General features: G+C 41.8%; 2 protein-coding genes across 6 annotated transcripts; one reads left to right on the forward strand and one right to left on the reverse strand.

Moving 5' to 3' along the window:
- Window positions 1–349: 349 nt before the first annotated feature.
- On the reverse strand, window positions 350–8,784 carry LOC115947230 (uncharacterized). The gene is made up of 9 exons (XM_034060266.1): window positions 8,534–8,784; window positions 7,737–7,815; window positions 6,776–6,844; window positions 6,289–6,312; window positions 5,316–5,366; window positions 4,779–4,859; window positions 3,951–4,087; window positions 1,841–2,066; window positions 350–396 (listed from the first exon to the last, which is right to left on the reverse strand). The coding sequence occupies exons 2-9, from the start codon at window positions 7,786–7,788 to the stop codon at window positions 350–352; spliced, it is 687 nt and encodes a 228-aa protein (XP_033916157.1). The 5' UTR covers window positions 7,789–7,815; window positions 8,534–8,784.
- Window positions 8,476–22,378, forward strand: MSANTD3 (Myb/SANT DNA binding domain containing 3). Of its 5 annotated transcripts, none has more exons than XM_034070300.1 (4): window positions 8,476–9,255; window positions 18,254–18,696; window positions 19,653–19,721; window positions 20,551–22,378. In XM_034070300.1, the coding sequence occupies exons 2-4, from the start codon at window positions 18,285–18,287 to the stop codon at window positions 20,958–20,960; spliced, it is 891 nt and encodes a 296-aa protein (XP_033926191.1). In that variant the 5' UTR covers window positions 8,476–9,255; window positions 18,254–18,284; the 3' UTR covers window positions 20,961–22,378. The 5 variants fall into 5 exon arrangements, with proteins under 5 accessions (XP_033926191.1, XP_033926185.1, XP_033926208.1 ...); XM_034070294.1 differs by having other exon boundaries at window positions 8,476–8,870; XM_034070317.1 differs by lacking the exon at window positions 19,653–19,721 and having other exon boundaries at window positions 8,476–8,870; window positions 18,254–18,557; window positions 18,651–18,696.
- Window positions 22,379–23,199: the final 821 nt, after the last annotated feature.

Here is a 23,199-nt window from a genome sequence, read left to right on the forward strand (position 1 = left end):
CAACCTGCTTTTTTTTCGCCCAGTTCACAAAATACACCTGAGTATTTGGCCCTGCAGGGACTACAGCAGTTACTAGATAAAAAAAGCATTGGTAAAGGATCCCGAGAATGGGATGGAAAGAGGGAGACAGAACAAAGACATATAAAACAGATGTCTTCAGTTACGTTGCCTGTGGAAGAACTTCTTCATCCACCAAATTTTCTATTTAAGCTGTACAAAATACAGCTTAGAATATAAGCACATACAATTACTGACCAAATCTTTCAACTTACCATTAAATCAAGCTGATTTAGATCAAAGGGAATTTACCCAAATTAGAAACGTACAATTTACATCCCACTGAGCACACTTACATTCTTGCCATCTCTTCCTCATTACTGGAGCATCTGTAACAATCTAAAAATAAAACCCATTTATGTTAGTTATTTTATGGATAAAATTATTCCATATGTATTTCATCAGAGTTAAATGTTTATATTTTTAAGGATATATGACCAATAGTTTAAACATGTGTCAATCCCTGAGTGGATATTTGACAAGTCAGTAAGTCAGTTGCTACTATTAAGTTGTTGTTAGAGATAATAAAAAAAACCCAACAAAACCTCAAATAGCTGGTTTCAGAAAATATATCAGTGAAATTAAATCAGATAATGCATAATCTATTTAAAAGCTCCTTAAATCAAGGGTAGATTTGCTATGGATGCAGTGAAACTTCCCAGAAAAACAAGTCTACAAAATGGCATAGAATTAATAAATCTCAAGTAAAATACACAGTCTTGAGTCAAGAAGAACTTTGATTTTAGCAGGTCAAAAGAAAAAGTTGTTGCCAATACTCGAGTTTGTCTTTCTTTCCAAGCAGGGGTTAAAAATTAAGAATATGCAGACTGAATTTGATGATCTGAAATCTCTCCCATCAAGAGCATTCATTTGAGAAGACAGACTTGGTCTTCCAACATTCCCATACTCTTTTTTTTTAATCAAAAGAGAGTAGGTTCAGTACAGGCTCTTATCCTTCAGCCTCACTGTGACAGTATACGGGTCTTCTTTCAGATAAGCAGGACATACTGAGCTTCTACACATTGTGAACTCTGCGTTGAAACACAACATAGCCAACGCACATTACGCAACAAGAGACCTTGCCAAGAAACATTGCTTAACAAGCAGGATGTTGTCAGACATTGAAATCGCCGGAGAAAACAAATTTGATGTATACCATAAGGAGCACTAAGCCCCCGAGTAAGCTTATGAATCAGAATGGTAAGGTACACCTCCATAACAAACTTTGCCATACTGTCCAGATAAAAGGTGGTAAACATGTCTAAATACTTTTGTGGGGTAAATATTAACAGAAAAAAAATATGAAGATGTATTCATAAGAACATGCTTCTATGTGTGCAGCGGTTCCCAGGAATTTAAGCTCATGGTGCTCCTGTGATCCCATGCTGATAACCTCACATCCTTCTGCAAATTCCCATACTTCCCTCCGGACTCATAGAATTTTTACATGTTTTTTCTGAGAATTGCCATAGGCTGTTAAGAAAGCACAAACTAATTCCGAAAAGTCATAAAGTTGGTTTCCTATCAACAATGAAACAAGTTATTTTATGAACGCACACAGAGCTGTGTGCAAAATATTAATATGGATATTTTGATATTTTGTGTTATTTTTGTACTTTAGAGTCATATTTCTGTGGACACAGGCAGCATGAGTATTATTTCAAACAGGAGAAATACTTATGATGGGAGTGACCAATGGGAAATTGTGTCCAAAATAATCCTGGAAGAATTAAGACAATTAAAAGCACTTGTAATAAAGATTTAAAAAGCAAGATTTTCCTACCATCCGAAGCAGATACGCCCACCATAACCGAAATTAGTTTCTTTGTGTTCTCAGTAAATATAAAAGTGGAATTCTTAATTCTGGAATTCTTGAAGAAAGGTACCTTTATTTGTTTTCTTCCTTCTTTCTTCTCAATTTTTAATGCAAGTTGCTTAACTTTTCTGTTCAGTTCGGAGCCTTTACCCTTAACTTCACCAGATTCTGCTATCTCAGGATAATGTTGTTTCTAGAAAATAAAGAAATGCAAATCCTGAAGTCACACTTTATCCTACACAATTCTTTCCAGATCTAGCACAGCTAATGACGATGAGAGATAAATCAAATTTACATACACATAGCAGAACTTATTAAAGTGATTATGTATAAAGTCACAGAATGATTTAGTGGACTGAAGCCAAATATTCTGCTCAAAGCAGGGTTGACACCAAATGCTGAACTGGTTGCACAGGGCTTTGTCCACCTGGGTCTTCAAAACCTCCGAATACAGTGATTCCCCATCTCTCTGAGCAACCTGCTCCAATGTTTGACTGTCCTCACAGTGAAAAAGTACGTTATATCAAGCAGGAAACTCAGACTTATGTTCCTGTCAAGAGCCTGATTCTCCTTCATAGTAACATCCCTGGAGGTACTAGAGGGCTACAGTTAGTCTCCCTGAGATGTTTTCTTCTCCAGGCTGAACAAGCCAAATTACCTTAGCCTCTCCTCACAGTGCAAGTGCTTCAGCCCCCTGACTATCTTGGCAGCTCTCCACTGGGCTCACCTAATTTCACCAATAGCTTTCTAGTCTGCAATATCACAAAACCAGACACAATTTTCTAGATACGGCCTAACTAAGAACAGGGAAATAATAAATTCCTTTGACCTACTGGCTATACCCTTGTTAGCACAGCTCAGCTTGCTGTTAGCCTTCTTTGATATCAAGATATTCTACTTGTCTTTAGCTTGTTATCAGCCAGGAACCCCAGCTTCTTTCCAGAAGAGCAAATTCCAGCCATTTAGTGTCTTGTCTTTCCCACTGCCTAAGATTAATCCATCCCAAGTGCATGACTTAAAAGTTATTCTTGTTGAATTATTCTGTTTTATAGTACTTAAGAATATAGCAGAGATGCAGTTAACAAGCATGAGATTCAGAATTGCAGGAAGCACTTCAAAGAAAAAAGAAATACAAGAACTGAGAACATCAAAATTCAGCATATACATTTAAAGTAATGACTAAAAGCACGATGTTTACAAAGGACATCATAGCAGACCCATCACAGTAGATCTGACAACATTAGCTCTAAAACCACCTCAAAAATGTTATAGGAACCCAACATTCTCAATATTCTATGACTAAGGTTTGTGGGATATAATACCAACTTCGAGCAGATACTCTACAGAAGTATCAAAATACTTTTCAGAATATTGCTCTCTCTGTTTTGTTAAAGCCCATTCTAAACAAATATATTCAAGTAAATATTTAAAGACTGCACAACCTTGTTTCTCGAAACATACTCAAACAAAATAATGTATTTCTACATTGGTGGGCCAAAATGAACCTTACGAGCTTCGCAAATTTCCATAAAACAGATCTGACATGGCTTGTCCAGCCACAAAACTGGGAATAAAACTTTATTTTTTCCTGATTCCGAGTCACAGCCTCCATCCAATACATACTGTGTTCATTTACAATTATATTCCTTTTAACCTAAAGCATCTGAAAGATGGAACTATTTCTTCATTGATCCAGTCTAAGATAATGCAAAATTTAGTCAAAAACCTAAATGATCTCCAGAGATTCCTTCCAACCCTAACGATTGTGTGATTCTGTGTAATATTAAGAGCAGATTTCATTATTAACATTACTGATCAACCAAAAGAGAATAAACTAAAAACTCAATGTCAGCAAGGAACAGGCATACACCTTATCAATGAGAAGAATTTTAAATCCATTTATCACAGTTGCACAATGGCAATATAAACACACACATTTTCACAAAAGCTTACATAACACCTTCATTATAATTGTTTTTTTAATCATAAGAAACAAATTCTGTACTTAAATCACTACATTAAAATGAACAAAAAACAGACAAACAAGGCTCACGGTACCTTTACTCTAAAAACTTACCAGGTATGCAAGTCTATGTTTGGAACCGCATACATGCATGAACATGTTACTCAGTCCTGTTTTACAGTGGCACAGTTGGAATTCATAGAGAAAAGGGGAATTTTCTTTTGATCGGTATTCAATGATATAATCAAGTCCTGTATTAATACAAAAGAAAAAAAGTTAGGAAATGTTATGTTTGCTGAAACACCTAATCAGTGCTAGTTACAAAGGAGACATTAAAGGAAATGTTTACTAGTGTGTGCCAAACACAGGAATAAAGATTTTCTAGGATGATCAGTTACTTTATCTTTTGGGTGTCTACACTTCCTCAACACCAAAGGTATCAAGCTGAATTGCTTTAGGATATGTTATGTTTACCACTTTAGGACCAGACAATTAAAAAAAACCCATCTAAATGAATACCTACAATAACTCTTCTGTAACTATTTAGAATGTATTTTAATATATGCCCCTGCAGTTATTTTTCCTGTCCACTCCACTTTCCCTTCCCTCCAAAGGATGGGCAGTTAAATTGCAAAGAACAGTAAAAATCATTTAAGTCAAAGTTCATTTCTGTCATATCACCTTAGATTGTTTCTAGAGAATATTCCCAACATGTGGTATCCACACTAATCAGAAATATTCCAGGCCAAATCCAATGATTCTGTCACTAAGATCAGTAATTTTCATACCATACCATTGAGTACACAGTGTAAACATGGCAAGATCTTATTCCACATTACCTAATTCTACATTTCAAAAAATTAATTAACACTCTTTCAAGGTAAACATCACACAAGCAACCATTAAAAGCCCCCATAAAAAAACCATATTAAAAGCCCTCACCGAGTGCAGGTTCTGAATCTTTACATGTATTAAGCTGTTCTTGCAAGGTCTGTCCATGACACCTCTCTGGCTCCATCTGCACTGTAAATTAAAATTAATTTTATGTAATCCCACATCATTATCTATAAATCCCTCTTTGTGGTCTAAAGTCACATCACAAAACCCCTCCAAAATGAAACACACTCCTGAGTGGAACCTTTGGCCTAGAGAAAATATGCTGAGAAATTCATGTTCAAGTGAACCCGTGGGTCATAAATGGCCACACATCACAAATTAAGTCAGTTACTGAGAAACATTATCCCCGCCCAATACTATTTTCACTCTTTTTTTACAGCATTTTGTTTGCAAATACTCTTTTTTTTTAAGTAATATTACAAAATACTGTTGCAGATAAAAAATACAATGAACATAAATGAATTCCCAATGACCTACTGTCCTGGGTCCTATCCTTAAACCATGACACCCACTAAGGTCTAGATATCACTTGTAACATTGTACCTCAAAACATTTTATTTCTTCCAATTTCTTTGTTCTTACCATAATCAGGAAGCTTCACAGGTATTTTCACTTGCTCCCCATAGCCATTAACTAAATAAAAAACCAGAAGTGGAAATTAAATGATAACTACAGAACCCTATTTGTTATAATGGATTTTTTTTTAAAGCAAACTTCGAGCTTTTGTTGACACAAGAAAAATATACTGTGTTTACTTTTGAATGTGCCATGAGATGTTAAAAAAACAGACAAAAGACATTTACACCAAACAGTAGCAAAGGTATTTAGTGTCAGGCAATTTGACGAAGCAGGCAGAGAGGAAGACCAATCAAGACACTAGTTAGCACACAACACAGATTCCAACACACATTACAAAATTATATTATTAAACAGTGGCTTAAATTGAAAGGAATTCTGTCTGCAATGTAGTTTATAAAGAAGACAACCTGCAACAAGGGGAAAACTTTACTCATTCACTACTGTGCAAATATCTTATTCTATAATGAACAAAGCTTAATTTCATAAATTTCAGGGCTACTTTAATCTAGTACATTGCAACAATTTAGTTTAAATCCACTGAACTCGAGGTACTTAAACTGCTGGCCCATACACTGCCCGCCAGGGGACTTGATTCAGCCCAGAACCCTGCTGTCTTTTGAAAAAGGTCAGAAGTTATCCCCTCTCCAGTCAAATACCTTTTTCTATCCACACATGGCATGGGATACAGCTGGGGATGGAGAACCTTGAGATACTTTAAATCTTAAAGGTCTCTAGGGTCTTGAATTCTTTAAGGTTTCTCAAAAGCTTAATGAAGGTGATTTTTAGTATTGTAATTTTGCATACCTCTCACTCATATTATTGATTAGGTAGTTATGTCATTAAAGAATACTAGACAGGTCTTAAAGCACAAGTCTCCTTAAAGCCATTTTCGTGTTTGTTTCATGAACTACATTGGGGCAGGGAGAAAGGTACATGTACAGAACAGAGCAGGAAGTAAAAAAAAACTTGTACTTACCAATGCCATGAGCTTTCAGTGCTTCTTCAACGTAAATTATCAAGTTATAAGCCAACAAAGAAGACAGACACTTAAGAGTCAAAAACTAACACTGCAAACATTTTATCATTTATAAAATAAATCAGATTAGCACCAGCACCACAGATCAGTTCAGGTGATTAGATAATTACATGAAATTTGAAAGAAGCATGCAACTTTTTTGCTAGATTGTCTACAATTTCAGTAATACCATTCTGCATTTATTAACTGTCACATATCCTCATGTATTGTGTTTACTAATCCAGAATGAGACACAAAGCTGTAACATTTTCTAATATACAAAACTAAGTTCTAGCTTATTGCAGTAAACAATAAAGTAACAAAACTAGCAAAGTATCTGAAATTGCACGCTTTAATACTACAGTAAAGGTTAGATTACAAACACATACTCTATTGTTACATAAATCTGTAAAATCTGACAAGAGGTGTATTCAAAAACGGAGCTTACCGCCTTGTGTTTGAATCCAAGGAAGTGAGTCTGCAAGTTTAGTGCAGAAGCACACCAGATTTTGCAAATCTAGGATAAAAAGAGTATTTCTAACACCGCACAAAAGCAACAGAAAAAAATACCACTAATGTCAAACCAAATCTGTTATTGACATGTCAGTATAGGTAAATTCTAAAAAGTACTATTCCTCCGAAGACAAACTAAAACAGCTTCTAGAACTTTTATCTACGAGACTCCAAGACAGTGGAATGAAAAGGAATCTCCACACCACACAAAAATCTCAAGAGTCTCCAGAACCCCAAGGTTCTCTTACAGCATATTTTTGTGTTGATAAGTAAAAATAGATCCAAGATCTTCCTCACACAGTATCAACCGAATCTGAACGAGGGGCACAGCATAATTGCAACACACCAGCCTGCAATGAGCCTGTTCTCCTTAGTGCTGCATCCAGACTAACACACTTACTCTGATTCTCTTGGGGCCTGCGTCACTCACACACATGTGAAGTTTTCTAATCACAGCTGATTTATGCCTGGGCTGGTTCAGAACAGGAGCAGATTAGGTTTAAATTCATGCAAACGAACAAAAGGAGTCCAAATATTTTCTCCTCCTCTAAAAACACCCCAAGATGTTAAAAAAAAACAGCGATAAACCCAGGAACATAAATTAGGATATTAATTTTTCTCTGACCAGGAGCTGCAGTTTAATCTTCTACTTTAAAATAACACCTTTATTTAGAAACATTATAGTAACATTTCCATCTAGTAAGTCGGTTCCTGGCACACATCCAAGTAAAACATGACCAAAAAAGTAAAGTGAGATCAACTCTAGTGCTATTTATCAATTTTGCTCAAGGATAATAATAATAATAATAATAACAAAGTTCACACTTGATTTATTCTAACTTTGTTCTACGAAAACTACTTTGCATTAGTTACAATTTTCGGTGAGGAATACTTACATTGCAGTAAAAAGGGGTTTACTTGCTTCTTTATCTCAGCATTAGGGTCCATATTTGATCTTTAGATGATAAGGCAACCCTAGGAAAACAGAAAAAAGATTGCAAACTATTGTTTTAGCTTCAGAAAAGCATTCATAGCCCTGCACCACCTATTTAAGGGTCATGTCTATTCCAATTTTAATTCGTGCCTCGCAGTTACATTTAATGTTTAAATCTCCAGGCTAACGATACTTTTAACTTAAGAGGAAAAATACAACACGGAAGAAACAATTTTTCCCCCAGAGTTTCCCTCACGGAAGACAAAGCCAGTAGATTACACAAGCCCCGAAACAAAACTATTCGGAACGATTTCAAGCTTCCCCTTTTTTCCTGGGATTGAAAGGCGCAGAGCATGGGCTGGAACTGATGACATACAGCCAAGCACGCAGAGTCCAAAGAGTTCCTTTGGAAAAGTAACAGCATGAGGGTTGTGAAGAAAAGAGCGCTCCCACCCTGGCGTGGGACAGAGTCGGGAGGGAAGAAGGACGAAGCTACACCCACACCGCACCCCGCGAATACAAGCGCTGAAGAAGCGCCTTGACCCCTGTCTCAGCACACCGCAGGCAGCGGCCTTACGGACCCCGCCAGCTCTGCCGGGGAGGGGACGAGCACCTCCTGGGCCAAGGAGCCGGGGAGAAGACAGTGGTCGCCGCTGCACCCGGCTCACCGCAGCCCTGCAGCGGGCAGCAGCCGGATGGAGCCGGCACCCAGCGGACACCGCTGCTCCCCCTCACGCCGCCACCACACCGGCCCCTTACCGCCAGCCCGCGGCTCCCCGCTCCTCCTCAGGCAGGCGGGGAGGTGAGGGGCTGAGGGACAGCCCGCACGCCCACCCGCAGCCAAGGTCCACAGCCACCACCGCCGCCGGCAGCGGGGCCCGGGGCGCACCGGGCGGGCAGGAACTGCGTCACGCACGGCGCGGAAGGGACGCGAGAGCCCAGGCCCCGGGGACGGGACGGCAGCGAGAACCGGGAGCTCGGAGGGAAGGAGGGGACGGAGGAGCCACCCTTCTGCGCGGCACCCACGACCCGGCTCCACCAGCCCCATGTGCCACTGGGGGCGCTGGCGCTCACGCTCCGGCTGGCACTGTCGGAGGTAAAGCCCGAGCTGGCGTGTTCTGCCTCCGCACCGGGACGGGCGCGGTCAGCTATCCCCACCCGCTCCGCACTAGCGGGGTGTAGGGTGCCGCGCTAGCGACGTGCGGCCCGGGAGCTCCGCCCGGGGGCCGCGTCAGGTGCAGACGGGGCTGTCCAGCCCCTTTCTAGTGGCACATCGCTCCCCAGAACACACACCCCACACCAGGCACACACCCCGCGGGCCAGCGCCGCTGCACCTGGGCGCTCAGGGTCCCCCGGGGCCGGTCCTGCCCGCGGCACGGAGGGGAAGGTCGGTGCCGCACCGCCTGTGCCCTGGAGAGGCAGAAATCCATCGCGGGGTTTGCGGGGAGCTGAAGGAGTGCCAGCGACCTGCCGGCGAGGAGGTGAGGCAGGCAGGCCCGGCCGCCAGCGGGGGGAGGAGAGGAGAGCAGAGCAGGGGAGGGAAGCTGCACCGAGCAGACCCGAGCCAGCGGTAGCAGCTCTCGGCGCCGCTTTGTTCGGAGCACGGAGGAGGCGGTGCTGCAGGGTGGGGTTGTCCCCGCTCCGCGGTCGCCGGCAGTCAGCGCGGCCGCCGGCCGTCCCCCTGCCGCGGCAGATGTCCCTGAGCCCGCGCCGCAGCCTGCACGCCCGCCCTGGGAGGAGCGGCCGCCTTTGTGGAGCCGGGACCTGCGCTGCTTTCTTGTTCAGAAGGAGCTAGCGAGGAAACAGAACCCAGCTCGAGTTCATGTGGGAGAAGTTCGGGTGCAGGAGAGTCTGGTAGGATTCCTGTTGATGCCTATTTGTGATCAATTGCAGACAATCGTTGCGAATAACAACCTGCGTCCATTACCTCTCTCTGCACAAACTGCTTTGGATGCCCTCCATAGGTAGCGGGATGACCCGCTTAAAATACAGCTACGTGCGTGTATATATGTTATACGTACCTTTAAAAAATACATTTGCCTCTGTGTGTCCGTGAAATTTGCCAGGAGAAATTAAAGCGAAATGCAGTGATTTTTTTTACTAATAGATTATTTTGTTCATTTGCTGGATGATGCATGATAACTATTAATTTATATTAAAACGAAGGAAGTGGAAAACATCCAAAGAGGTTTGGGGGGTGGGGGGGGTGGGGTTGTTCATCTGATTATGTGTAACACAATTGCCATATACATCCCATTCATATTTGTAATATGCACCTAATTACCTAGTGATTTCAAGTCTGGAGGTAGACAGGGTCAGGCCTGGAATGCTCTGATGGAAGCTCTGTGGGAAAAATCTAACATTTGAGGAGGGAGGACACTGTTTACTGCTTGTTCTAGCATTCAAATGAAATATAAGCCTGTTGTTGTGACTGGTTTGGGTCACTGCATTTCCATGTCTTTTTTCCACCCTCAAACACTGGTTGTAAAGGGCAGAATTATGATTTTTAGTGCTGTTAACTATTGACTATACTTAAAGCTTCATCTGCAGTTTAAGTTAGATAAATAAATCTTTTTTTTTTCAATCCTTAACTAATTCTGGTACTAATCCTTTGGCACTGGTAAATTAATTCTGCTTTCACACAGTAAGTCACCACAGTTTGCTAGCAAACTATTTTCTTTGGGTTCAGCTAGTGTGACCTTCACATTTAGGTTAAGTCTTCCATAATAACTTTCTCTTTGCATTGCTTATGCCTAAAAAATACTTCAGGGACTGAAAATACCCACACATGCCCATCTGAAGTGATTTGGGTTTTTCCCCTGCATGGGCTTCTTTGCAACTGGTTCGAGTTTAGATGCATGTTTAGGTGTGTGCAAGCAAAATAATACATACGCAGCTATGAGCATCTGCTCTGCTTCACTTGTGTGATTTGTTTCCAAGATATTTTTCCAGCAGACCACAGCACATCCTTTATAGTCTTTAAAACGCCACACAACATTTCAAAGTAAAAATGAAGAGTTGAGAGATATTGTTGTTATTTTAAAGCAATAAGGGTTTGTGTGAGAGAGCAAGTACTTTGGACAGTGATTTCTTATAAGGCAAGTTGTGAATTGAGCTATGCCAGGAGAAGATATTTGGGATAAAGTACTTTCTTACTATGCATATCTTAGAGCTTGGGTACCTGTAAGAGTGAGAGAAGCCTTCCATTCTTTATTTCTTAGAATTTACTATGCAACCATTCTCATGTGCCTACACAGTCCCAGATTCTGTTTCTGTATAATGGTGTCCTGGTTTGAGCAGTAGCAGTCATTTTTCTCTTTCTTGGTAGCTGGTGCAGTGCTGTGTTTTGACTTTCGGGCTGGGAACCGTTGCTAATAGCAAGTATGTTTTGAGTTACTGCTCAAATGTTTGGTTTGTCCAAGGCCTTTTCTGAGCTCATGCTCTGCCAGGGAGGAGGGGAAGCCGGGAGGAAGGAGAGACAGGACACCTGACCCAGGCTAGCCAAAGAGGTATTCCATACCATAGCACGTCATACCCAGGATGTAACCAGGAGAGACCCAGAAGGGCTGGAGAGCTCTGGGGGGATGGAGGAGGTATCGGTCAGTGCTCAGTAGGGCAGGGTGGGGTGAGTTATGGGTCGGTGGCTGGTGAGGTGTTGTATTCTCTTCACTTGTTATTTCCTTTATCATTATTATCTGTAGTAGTAGTAATGACAGTAGTGATTTATGTTGTGCCTTAGCTATTAAACTGTGCTTATCTCAACCTGTGGGGGCTACATTCTTTGGATTCTCCTTCCTAACTCTCTAGGAGTCAGGGGAGCAAGGGGGGGGGGGGGGAGTGAATGAACGAGCTGTGCGGACTTGGTTTAAACCACAACGAATTGATACACACTAAACTTTCATTTCAGCACAGCCTCCTACATACTGAATTATATCCGGGGCATATGTCATGGAAGGATCTTTTAGCCTTAAAATGGAAATTGTTTGGGCTTAGAATCATAAAATGGGTTGGGTTAGAACAGTTAGGGTTGGAAAGGACCTTGAGATCATGTACTTCCAAACCCCTGCCATGGGCAGGGACACCTCACACTGAACCATGTCACCCAAGGCTCTGTCCAACCTGTCCGTGAGCACTGTCAGGGATGGAGCATTCACAACCTCCCTGGGCAACCCATTCCAGTGCCTCACCACCCTTACAGTAAAGAATTTCTTCTTTATATCTAACCTGAATGTCTCCTCTTTTAGTTAAAACCCATTTTCCCTTGTCCTGTTGCTGCAGTCCCTGATGAAGAGTCCCTCCCCAGCATCTTTATAGGCCCCCTTCACATACTGGAAGGCTGCTATAAGGTCTCCATGCAGCCTTCTCTTCTCCAGGCTGAACAGCCCCAACTTTCTCAGCCTGTCTTCATATGGGAGGTGCTCCAGTCCCCTGATCATCCTTGTGGCCCTCCTCTACTTGTTTCAACAGTTCCATGCACTTCTTATGTTGGAGGCACCAGAACTGGAAGCAGTTTGCAAGTAGCATCTCATGAGAGCAGAGTAGAGGGGCAGGATCACCTCCTTTGACCTTCTGATCATGCTTTTTTTGATGCAGCCCAGAATACGGTTGGCTTGCTGGGCTGTAAGCGCACACTGAAGCCGGCTCTTTTTCAGTTTCTCATCAACCAACACCCCAAGTCCTCCACAGGCCTGCTCTAAATCTCTTCTCTGCCCAACCTGTAGCTGTGCCTGGGATTGCTCCAACCCAGGTGTAGGACCTTGCAGTTGGCATGGTTAAACTTCATGGTTGGCATCAGCCCACCTCACAAGCGTGTCAAGGTCCCTCTGAATGGCATTCCTTCCCTCCAGCGTATCAACCGAACCACACAGCTTGGTGTCATTGGCAGATTTGCTGAGGGCACACTCATTCCCACTGTCCATGTCAGCGACAAAGATGTTGAACAAGATCAGCCCCAACACCAATCCCTGAGGGACACCACTCGTTACTGATCTCCAGCTGGACATTGAGCCATTGACCACAACTCTTTGCATGCAACCATTGCATGCCAGTTCTTTATCCACTGAGTGGTCCACCTATCAAATTGATGTCTCTCCAATTTAGAGACAAGGATGTCATGTGGGACAGTGTCGAACGCTTTGCACAAGTCCAGGTAGATGACATCAACTGCTCTACCCCTGTCCATCACTTCTGTAGCCCCACCATAGAAGGCCACCAAATTGGTCAGGCAGGATTTCTCCTTAGTGAAGCCATGCTGGCTGTCACCAAGCACCTTGTTGTTTTTCATGTGCCTTAGCATGCCTTGCAGGAGAAACTGCTCCAAGATTTTGCCCTGCACAGTGGTGAGACTGGTCTGTGTCTCCCTGACTGCTGTGCCTTACCTTTGCCCGCCCCACTCTCCATGCCCTGGGCCACTCACGCTCCTTGGGCTGTGTTTTCCCCTGTCAGGGCAGTGCCATCTCTCCTGGCACCGCTCCTTGTGAGTCTCTGCTTGCCTTAGCGGAGCTGCTGGCACCCCCATGGAGGGCTTGAGGCTCCCTCTGTGGCTCTCACTGCTCAGAATTGAGGCTCCTAGAAGCAGTGTTTCCCCTTGCTCCAGGGTTGAAGTCTCTCTGGAGCCACTCACCTCAGCAAATGACCGAGGTGAGTAGCCTCATGAGAGCCCTTTCTCATATTCTGCATAGGAGAATTTGATTGATATGTATAAAGAGGTGAATATAAATACATGGTGATGTTTTGCTGCAACTTCTCAGTATTCTGACTTCAGTGGCATCTCAGAGTGCTTTCTGTGCACCGAGAATGAGCTTAGTGTATTGAAGCAAGTAGGCTAAGCATGTAAGAGCTTAAAAGGCATCTTCAAGAACTATTTTCTTCTGTGTAGTAACTGCATTAAACTGCTTTCACTTGTTCTTGAGTTCTTTTACGCATCCTAGGTCAGAGTCCTGTCTTTTTCATGGAAAAGACACATGTACAGTGTTGTATGTGTAGGAAAAAAGTTGTTAGGAATGTGGGGGAAGGAAAGACTGATATATTGTATTTTTCTCAGAGTAGGATCTACGTTTCTTTTCCTAAATGTACAGTATTTAAGCTTATGTATTGGAATCTCAGATGATACCTGTCAGGGTCCAATTGGAGAAAACTGCAGTGCCAGACCCTGTTTCAGTTCATGATCCCAAGAGTGAAATTAAGACTCAAAGGTCAAGTACTGTAATTGTTGAGTTGGTTTATTGCGAAAAGATAGTTATTATAAAAAGGGAAATTATTGTAATAAAGGGGATAGCGATAGGACAGATTAGAAAAAGGATGGAAATGAAGCAAGAATTTGGGGTGCAGAGAGAGTCACCACTGTGGATTCAGCAGTGTTCCAGGGGGCCGTCATTGTAGGTGGTCGGAGTTCTTCATGGTTGGTAGTCGCTGTTGGAGTAGAGTGTCTCCAAAGAGTCTGTAGTAGTCTTTGGAGGTGGGTGTCCTCATGGAGATGTCCTTCCGGAGTCATCCTCATGGCAATGGCTCCTCTTCATAATTACCTTTTGCCCCTTTTATAATGAGTTGGGGGAGTACCTCTCTTCATGTCATATATTACGTGTTTCTGGTGGACCAGCTCTTCAGCTGCATGTTGTGTGGGATAATGGGCAATTCTTGACACCAATCCTGGAGGTAATGAACAAGAGTCTTAGCTCTTTCCCACTCATCCCTCAGGCAATGGATGGTGGGGCTCCTCACACCCTTCTCCCACATAATGGACATTGGAGTCTTATCTCAACTCCTCGCACCTGTCTCTGAGACAATGGATTAGTGGAATTCCATCTCAGCTTCTCATGCCAATCTTTGAGACAATGGAAAGTGGAGTCTGATTTCAGATCAGTCTCTTACTATACCACACTAAAAATAATAGCAATAAATGATAGTATGGTATGAAAGTGATACTTAAGGGTTTGGTGTGGCTCCATCCATGAAAGATGAGCTTTTCTCCTAGTACATAGGTTGTAAATATATATGAAGTCATATTTGGAAATGCTTTAAATATTTACTGGTAGCACTTGATCTCTGCCAGTCTGGTTAACTAAATATTTAGCACCTCAAATCCAGAATTCCCAGTATGATTGTTGATTCGGAGAAAACTCCAGGAACAAACTCACCAACAAAGTTTCAAGTTGATGAGCAGGTATTCTTTATTGTGGTGCCGGGAGACAGGGAGATAACTACTCCTAACGTGTATCACCATATTGCTACACAGTCCATTCTTATATAGTCACTGGGCAGACATACATATTCATGAGGCTACATATAAATTACATAATTTTCCAGAAAGTTTTGCGCATGCTCACAAAAATGTGATGATGGTCTCTGAGGGCCCCTTACCTCTTCCAACAATCTTCATAACTTCTGGCAGTCTTTGAAGCACCAGCTTAATTAACATAATAGACATAGCAATCATCAGTTAGTTTATCTGCTCCCATTCTGGACATCTGCTAGTCCCAGATACTCCCCAGTAGATGTTTACACCAGCTTAATGGGTTCATTAACACCACAAATATAGCAATTATCCTGTCCTTCTACTTACCAGTTAGTTTAACTGTGCCCATCTTGGACATCTGCTAGTTCCAGATACTCCCCATCCCCAGATTCTGTTTTTCTATTCTGCTTTTCTTACACTTTTTGTACTAAGGTTTTAAGGACCTAAAGCTATGTCAACTACCTTCAAGTACTGCAGTTATTTTCCATTACAAAGCCATCAAACTTAGAACTGATTGCATTTTGTGCTTTTGTGCCTCTTTGTCTCATTGTTTACCTTTTTGAACTTAGTATCCAAAGTTCTTGAAAATATGTTTTTCTTCTAATTAAAGGGATTTTTCTGTGCACAAACGTAATGATTTTTAGTCTTAGATTCTCACCCCTTTTCAAAGCTAGAAATAATATTCACATACATCAGCAGAAGGCAGAATCAGCCATTTCTGATTGCATGGAGTCTCTGATCTTGTTTTTTCGCGGTCATAAGCTGTTGAACCTTATGACTTGATGGTGGGACTGCTTTTCATCCTGTTCATCAGTGAAACCTGTTAAGACAGGTTGAACCATCAGTATTTAGTAAAAAAAAATTAATTTCAGCAGCTGTCCAGAGCAGCTCAATGGTTTGGAATTGTACAATAAGTACATTTACCATACAATGGTGAAATAGATTAGTAAATAGAGTCTATTTCATTATAGGTCTCTCCTATTTTGTCTGTTTTGAGAGCTGTTTCATTGAGCAAAGTTACTGTTTTTCACCATCTCTTGTTAGGATGTCCATTTTCTGACTTTTTGCCTAGCTTTAAAATTTATTTTTCTAGTTAAGGAATTTCTGAAGCAGATGTTCTCTTCTGTTAGACCTAGACATTATAATGATTGGTATGTGCGACTTTCAAGTTTTTTACATATACTTACTTTGTTCTGTGATATTATAGGTGTTTAAGAATTCCGTTCACCAATATGAGGGGTGACTAAGTTTTCACAGAGGATAATAAATAACTTGATAGAGTGTGGTGGAGGAAATGCTTGATCAGAGAGCTATCTTCCTTCCACAGGGACCCAGCTCTTTTCCTTATTCTAGCTTTTTCTTTCTTGCAAGAAGATAAGCAAGCTGTTCTATGAGCAGTGCAGATGATAAACTCTGGTTTTCTATGAATCTTTCCCTTTCCCCCTAAATGATGTCTGCTGATCCCAGCTCTTCCATATCCTCATGACACCTGCATTTGGTAAGAGACTGTGACTAGAACTGTGACTAGCCAGGAACTGCACAGGTGCTGCTGTCTGGTCAGTACATGATGACTGGTGATTACCCAGTTGAGCACTGACAGAAAGTACAAACTTAGTGTTTGCTGCTTTTTCAGTAGGGGTACAGCTTAGCTACTGCTACTGACTTAACATAATTAATGTAAACTTGGACTATTACTTATTTCTGTTCACTTTGTTACAGTTTTGCTATTCTGGACTTTGTCCTACTGCCTCCTCTATTCCTTGACTCCTTTGTTTTGCTGGGGTTTGTCACATGTTATGGGCTACTTGAGAAAGCTCCTGTTCTTATATGTCAGAGTTGGGTTCTTATTTTGATGTTAACTTATATGTTAGCTTTCTTTGTAAATATAAGTAGTTACTTTCACAGAAACAAGTGAAAATAGCTGTTAAGTATCAAGATGTTTGGAGGAAAGGAATTACAAGGATGATATGAAGAGAGTAATAGTGCAGTGAAGTAAAAAATAATATTGGAAAGAGAAAATTTCATAGTGATATGTATTGCATCTTCAAGTAATGTTGTGAGGGAAGTAGTGGAAACAATGGGCAAAATACATTTTGGGAAAATTCTTTTTGGGAGAGTCCTAGACAGAGGATTATGGTCCAGTTACTATGTATGCTTCATCTCTAAGTTTTATGATTAAAACCAGAAGAAATACGACCTGAGACAGCTTTGATTTTCCCCATTTTCTACATAATTATCCAGAAGTTTCTGTACAAAATGTAGAAGTAATTGAGGATACAAAGTTATAGTAGGATGGAATGCGGAGAGAATTGTGGAAAGACAGAAGAAAAGCTACATTTTACAGCACACTCATGTGTTAATAATTCAAGGAAGCACTCCTTTTTTCTTTTTTTTTCCCCCAAGAATTCCCAGATATCAGCTACCCTTTTCTTACTGACTGAATAAGTCTGGGACTTATGCAGTTGTTAACATGGTGTAAGTAATATGGAAGTGGCTGTATTTAGTGAGGCCAGAACTCTTTTTAGCCTGGTTGTTCATTCCTGAGGGGGACCAGCAGTGCATAAGGAAGAATGCCACACACTGAGTCAGCAGTGAAGGGCGAAGGACCTGTACCTTCAGAGCGGTTAGTTTCTGTAATTAATTCATGTCTTCTTGCAACTGGTCAAGATCCTGCTGCCTACTTCATGTCAGTCACGGAGGGCTGAGCACAAGGGAGAACCAAATCAACAGAAGTCTTTAAAAATAGAACTTCCTTCTATCGTTTCTCATACAACTTTCAAATACTGTAGAGGGAGGGGAGAAGTTACATGCAGTCACCAAGGGCAGAAGAGGAAACACACGCATGCTGAAGGTGATGGATTTCAGGACTTGTTCCACAGTTCAGGGCTTTGAGGACTCTGGGTGTAACAAAGTGCAATGAACGGGAACACAAGTTATTAAAAACAAGTTACTAATTAAATTGAATACTGTATATTTGGTATCAAGATAAATTGTAACAAAGAAAAAGCTTCTCATTATGGTTAACTGTGTAGCTCCTAAAATGGTAATAGAAAATACCTTATAATTACACTATGTCTTACTTAAATATTTCATTATGTTCTCTAGAACTACTCACAAACTATTCTAGAAAATGAAGTGTGTTAGAAGCAGAAGCTATGTTTAGGTGCTGTTTGATGAAACACAGTTTCCTGATAGTGTAATCAGTCTAACTTGTTTGTTTTTTGCTTTCAACCTTGTTTTTATAGGATTTTTGGCTTCTTGGAGAAACAATAGAAAATGCAAAACGAAATAATAAAGCCTGCTAAATACTTCTCAGAAGTGGAGAAGAGTGTGCTGCTTGCATTAGTTGAAAAATACAAATACGTGCTTGAGTGTAAAAAAAGTGATGCAAGAACTATTGCTCTGAAGCAACGTACCTGGCAAGCACTAGCTCATGAATATAATTCGCAGCCCAGTGTATCACTGCGAGACTTCAAACAGTTAAAGAAATGCTGGGAAAATATCAAGGCACGGACAAAAAAGATAATGGCACATGAAAGGCGGGAGAAGGTAAAAAGAAGTGTTAGTCCACTTATAAGTTCTCACATCATAGGGAAAGAGAAGATTGCCAGCATAATACCTGAGCAAATGTACTTTTTGCAGAGCCCACCAGAAGATTCTGAATATCAGCCTGATGCTTCTAGTCAAGGTATAAATGTTACTGTAATGTTGCAAGTAGTATTGTTTTCTATGTGATTTTGCCATGGATTTGCTTTCAGCAGTCTAAATCTCTCCACTTAGCTGCAACTGCTGGTTATAGAAAAGTAATTTCAGAGCTATGATATTACAAGACCGTGTATTTCCCTAGGCCCCCAGGAGTTAAAGTGAGGTTTTACTCAATTATTTTTCAACAGTTCTTGACATACAGAATCACAGAATCAGCTAGGTTGGAAATAACCTTGAAGATCAGGTCCAACCATTCCGCATCACTGCCAAGGCCACCACTAAACCATGTCACTACGGGCCTTATCTACACAGGTTTTTGAACACAGCCTGTTCCAATGCCTGAACACCCTTTGCAATAAAGAATTTTTTCCTAATATCCAATCTAAACCTCCCCCCAGCACAGCTTGATGCTGTTACCTCTTATTCTTTCACTTGTTATTTGGGAGGAGACTCACCCCCTCCTTCCTACAGTCTCCTTTCAGGTAGTTGTAGAGGGCGATAGTCCTCCCTGAGCCTTCTCCAGACTAAACAACCCCAGTTCCTTCAGCTGCTCCTCATCAGACTTGCACTGCATCTCCCTTCGATGGGGAAGCAACAAAGGACCACCCGACCCTGGCATTTCCTTGCACCCAGGGAAGCGAAAAGCCTGCCCGCTCCAGGCTGCGTGGCGGGGGCTCGCTGCACCCCACCGGCAGACAGGACTGCGGTACTCATGGGGCGGCCAGAGTGAGATGCGCATCCGTCTGCTAGGTGTAGTGGGTGAGGTGTGGTGCTGAGCTGGTCTGCGTTTAGAGCAGGCATGCCAGCAACACGGTGGCCCCGCTCCTGCCCAGCCCCACCAGTAGCTTGCCGGCCGCCCCGCACAACCTCACCTGCATCGAGGGCAGGTGAATGATGCACACTGAGCTCCCTGTAGATCTTCCTTCCTTTGTTTTCCAGGACTTTTAGAATATGTAGAGCCGTATTTCACACTGCAGTCCACATTGGAGAATGGCCTTTCTACAAAAGGTCAGCACTACATTCTTCTTTGCTTGGCAAGCACACAGAGAAGGAATAATCCAAAACCAGAAAGGGAGGGTGGCTACAGTGGTTTCTCACAAACTTTATTATGTCACGATTGCACATAGAAGACTGCCTTTGCTCAAAAGACAACAGTAGCTACATTGGTAGATAAGTTTCTTACAACATCCCTTTCCTAATTGTATTTACTATAAGTAGCCATCAGGTTTGTAAAGGAATGTATTTTGAGACCCCTATTGGCAATGGTAACTTTTTTATTCCATGAGTTGTTTCTTTTATCTCAGAAGAATTGGTAGAACTGTCACAAAGTTAGAAAAGTGTAATTTTTTTCTAAAAATATTCACCACTGTGTTTGCATCATGTGCAGTAGTGATAAGGAAGGAATAAGTAATATTCTTCCTCATATTCCCTCAGCCTCTTGCTATTCATGTTGATACAGTTCTTTACCAGACACTCAGATCTTTCATAAAAGATCTGAGTCACTTACAGATTTAGCTTAAACAGCTGCCTTAAGCTTCAGCTCCAGGCTCAGACACCGAAATTTAGGCGTTCACTTATAAATGTCTATGTTCACTCTAGTATTCTGAGCTCCTGTTACAGCCGTGGATGGAGGTCTGTCAACAGAGCCCAGAGTGGTTCAGTTCAGACCACTATGCCCTTAATATTCTGTAACAGGACTGCATTATGTAGTGGCTCCTGTACTATGGCACAGAAGCACTAAGTTTAGATGCATACACCAGTAACTATGATATCACAAGTTTGTGTTCCTTAAGGGAGGAGGGCATACTAAAATGCTTTTGCCTTTTCTGTTTTGCAGAGTCATTTGTTGTCTCAAATAGAGAACTTTGTGATGAAGACAAAGAGCTGGTACATTTCCCAGTATGTGAAGGAACCTCCCAGTCTGAGCCTTCGTGTTCTGATGTCAGAATAGCAGCAGATAAGAACTACAGAAGTAAAGCATCTCAGGAAAGTGCTCTGAAAAAGATGCATGAGGAAGAACATCATCAGCAAATGTCAATTTTGCAACTACAGTTAATCCAAATGAATGAAGTTCATGTGGCAAAAATACAGCAAATAGAAAGAGAGTGTGAGATGGCTGAAGAAGAACACAGGATAAAAATGGAAGTGCTAAATAAAAAGAAAATGTATTGGGAAAGAAAACTACAGACCATCACAAAAGAATGGCCTGTATCATCTTTTAACAGACCCTTTCCTAATTCACCTTAGAACATAAAGAGGCAGAGTCAGTCTGATTGAGCACATTAATGAGTAATGCACACTGGAAAGAGGGTTTTTTAATGTGAATGTACAGTGAGTGACAGGATAGCTGCCTGGCTGATAGTGAGCACACTTTGACTCTTTGATGTTTAGAGAAACAGTGGTAGAGTCCACCAAGGGGAAAAGTACATTATTCATTTGTAGGTAGTTCTGATTTTTTAACTGTCAGACATACAGTGTTCTAAAATGTCAACAGATTTTCCCCTCTCAGAATACCGTAACATACTATTGAAATTTAAGGTATTCTAGGTATGCTTATATTGGGTGTTCCTGAGAAAATGTAACAGCTTTAAACATGAGGTTATAGTGTTTATTTTGATTTCTATCTCTTTTGTCTGCCATTTCCCAAGCAAAGGCAAAGGTTGGAATTGCTCTCTGCTATTGAGACAAAAGATGATTGACAGATATTGGCTGGATTGTTATGCTGGGGCTTAGGAAAAAAAAAACCAACAAACTAGTTAATGCAGTTCATAACTTATTCTTCCTAGAAGATGTGAAAATGAAGTAAGTAGCAAAAGGACCACAGAGCCGTTTGCTTATGAAGAACAGTATATTTTCAATCTGGCTGGCTGATTGAGAGAATGGTTGTAGACTGGCCCTCCAATTGGTTGAGCCTTGACCCATAAGAAGTTGGAAAGAAGGTGACTTCTTCCTCAAAAGCCATTGTACTTGTCCTTTCTTTTCCAGGTCCATCCTGTATTCAAGTAGAATACCAAACTAGGAGTCTCATGCTGCTGCCAGTGCTGTGTGCTTTCCACCTGGAGTCATTCTGAGGACACGAGCTTTTTAACAGTTCATAAAGCTCTTCAAATGTAGTGAACAAGCCAGTCCATTGACAATGTCTCCCTGTCTCCCTTTGCAATACTTGATGGCATAGCAGCTTCCTTCAGTATTCCAACCTCTCCCTAGCTAGAAGAAAATACTAAGACTCTCCCTCTTTTCCTTCACATGGTGTGGGAAGCAGTTCAAGGGAATCATTCCTGTCTTGGAGCACTGTTCTGTTTTGTTCTGTTCTGTGTTACAGTGCTGTGTTTCTTGCCTTTGCTGTCAGTGAGGGATGATAAACACAGAATAGTTAGGGTTGGAAAGGACCTTGAGATCATCTAGGTCCAACCCCCTGCCATTGACAGTGACACCACACAGTATACTATGTCACCCTAGACTCCATCCAGCTTGGCCTTGAACACTGCCAGGGATGGAGCATTCACAACCTCCCTGGGCAACCCATTCCAGTACATCACCACCCTCACAGTAAAGAATTTCTTCTCTGTATCTGACCTGTACTTCCCCTCTTTTAAGTTTAAACCCATCCCCCCTTGTCCTATCACTACAGTCCCTAATGAATAGTCCCTCCCCAGCATCCTTGTAGGCCCCTTCAGATACTGGAAGGCTGCTATGAGGTCTCCACGCAGCCTTCTCTTCTCCAGGCTGAACAGCCCCAACTTTCTCAGCCTATCTTCATACGGGAGGTGCTCCAGTCCCCTGATCATCCTTGTGGCCCTCCTCTGGACTTGTTCCAACAGTTCCATGTCCTTTTTACGTTGAGGACATCAGAACTGCACACAATACTCCAAGTGAGGTCTCACGAGAGCAGAGTAGAGGGGCAGGATCACCTCCTTCGACCTGCTGGTCATACTCCTTTTGATGCAGCCCAGGATGCAGTTGGCTTTCTGGGCTGCAAGCACACGCTGAAGCTGGCTCATGTTCATTTTCTCATCAACCAACACCCCCAAGTCCTTCTCTACAGGGCTGCTCTGAATCTCTTCCCTGCCCAACCTGTAGCTGTGCCTGGGATTGCCCTGACCAGGTTTAGGACCTTGCAGTTGGCTTGGTTGAACTTTATGAGGTTGGCATTGGTCCACCTCTCAAGCGTGTCAAGGCTCTTTTGATTGGAGCTTACATGATTTGTATGAAAACATTCACATGAAGGTCCCCACAAAGTTTGGGGGCCCAGAATAATAGATGGTAGGAAAGCACAAATAAAGATAATCCTTCCCCAGACAATCATTTAGTCTAGTGGGGCAAGGGTTAAGAAAACATGAAATACAGAAGTCCCCAAAGATCCGTAAGAAATTCTGATATGTGAAAAGCTGTTTTACAGGAAGGTGTACAACAACCATTTGAAGCAGTGAGAAAAATGAACAAAAATGTTAATTGAAAAACCTGAGTATACCATTATTCAATAAAG

This window comes from Melopsittacus undulatus, chromosome 1 (assembly GCF_012275295.1).
Source record: "Melopsittacus undulatus isolate bMelUnd1 chromosome 1, bMelUnd1.mat.Z, whole genome shotgun sequence".
Classification (NCBI taxonomy): domain Eukaryota; kingdom Metazoa; phylum Chordata; class Aves; order Psittaciformes; family Psittaculidae; genus Melopsittacus; species Melopsittacus undulatus.

Coding starts and splice junctions, on each gene's coding strand:
- LOC115947230 (XM_034060266.1), bottom strand. CDS start 7,788: ATGGACCCTAATGCTGAGATAAAGAAGCAAGTAAACCCCTTTTTACTG. Junction 6,845..7,736: donor AAACCCCTTTTTACTGCAAT/GTAAGTATTCCT, acceptor TTTTTATCCTAG/ATTTGCAAAATCTGGTGTGC. Junction 2,067..3,950: donor AACATAGACTTGCATACCTG/GTAAGTTTTTAG, acceptor TTTATTTTCTAG/AAACAACATTATCCTGAGAT.
- MSANTD3 (XM_034070300.1), top strand. CDS start 18,285: ATGCAAAACGAAATAATAAAGCCTGCTAAATACTTCTCAGAAGTGGAG. Junction 18,697..19,652: donor GCCTGATGCTTCTAGTCAAG/GTATAAATGTTA, acceptor TTTGTTTTCCAG/GACTTTTAGAATATGTAGAG. Junction 19,722..20,550: donor GAATGGCCTTTCTACAAAAG/GTCAGCACTACA, acceptor TCTGTTTTGCAG/AGTCATTTGTTGTCTCAAAT.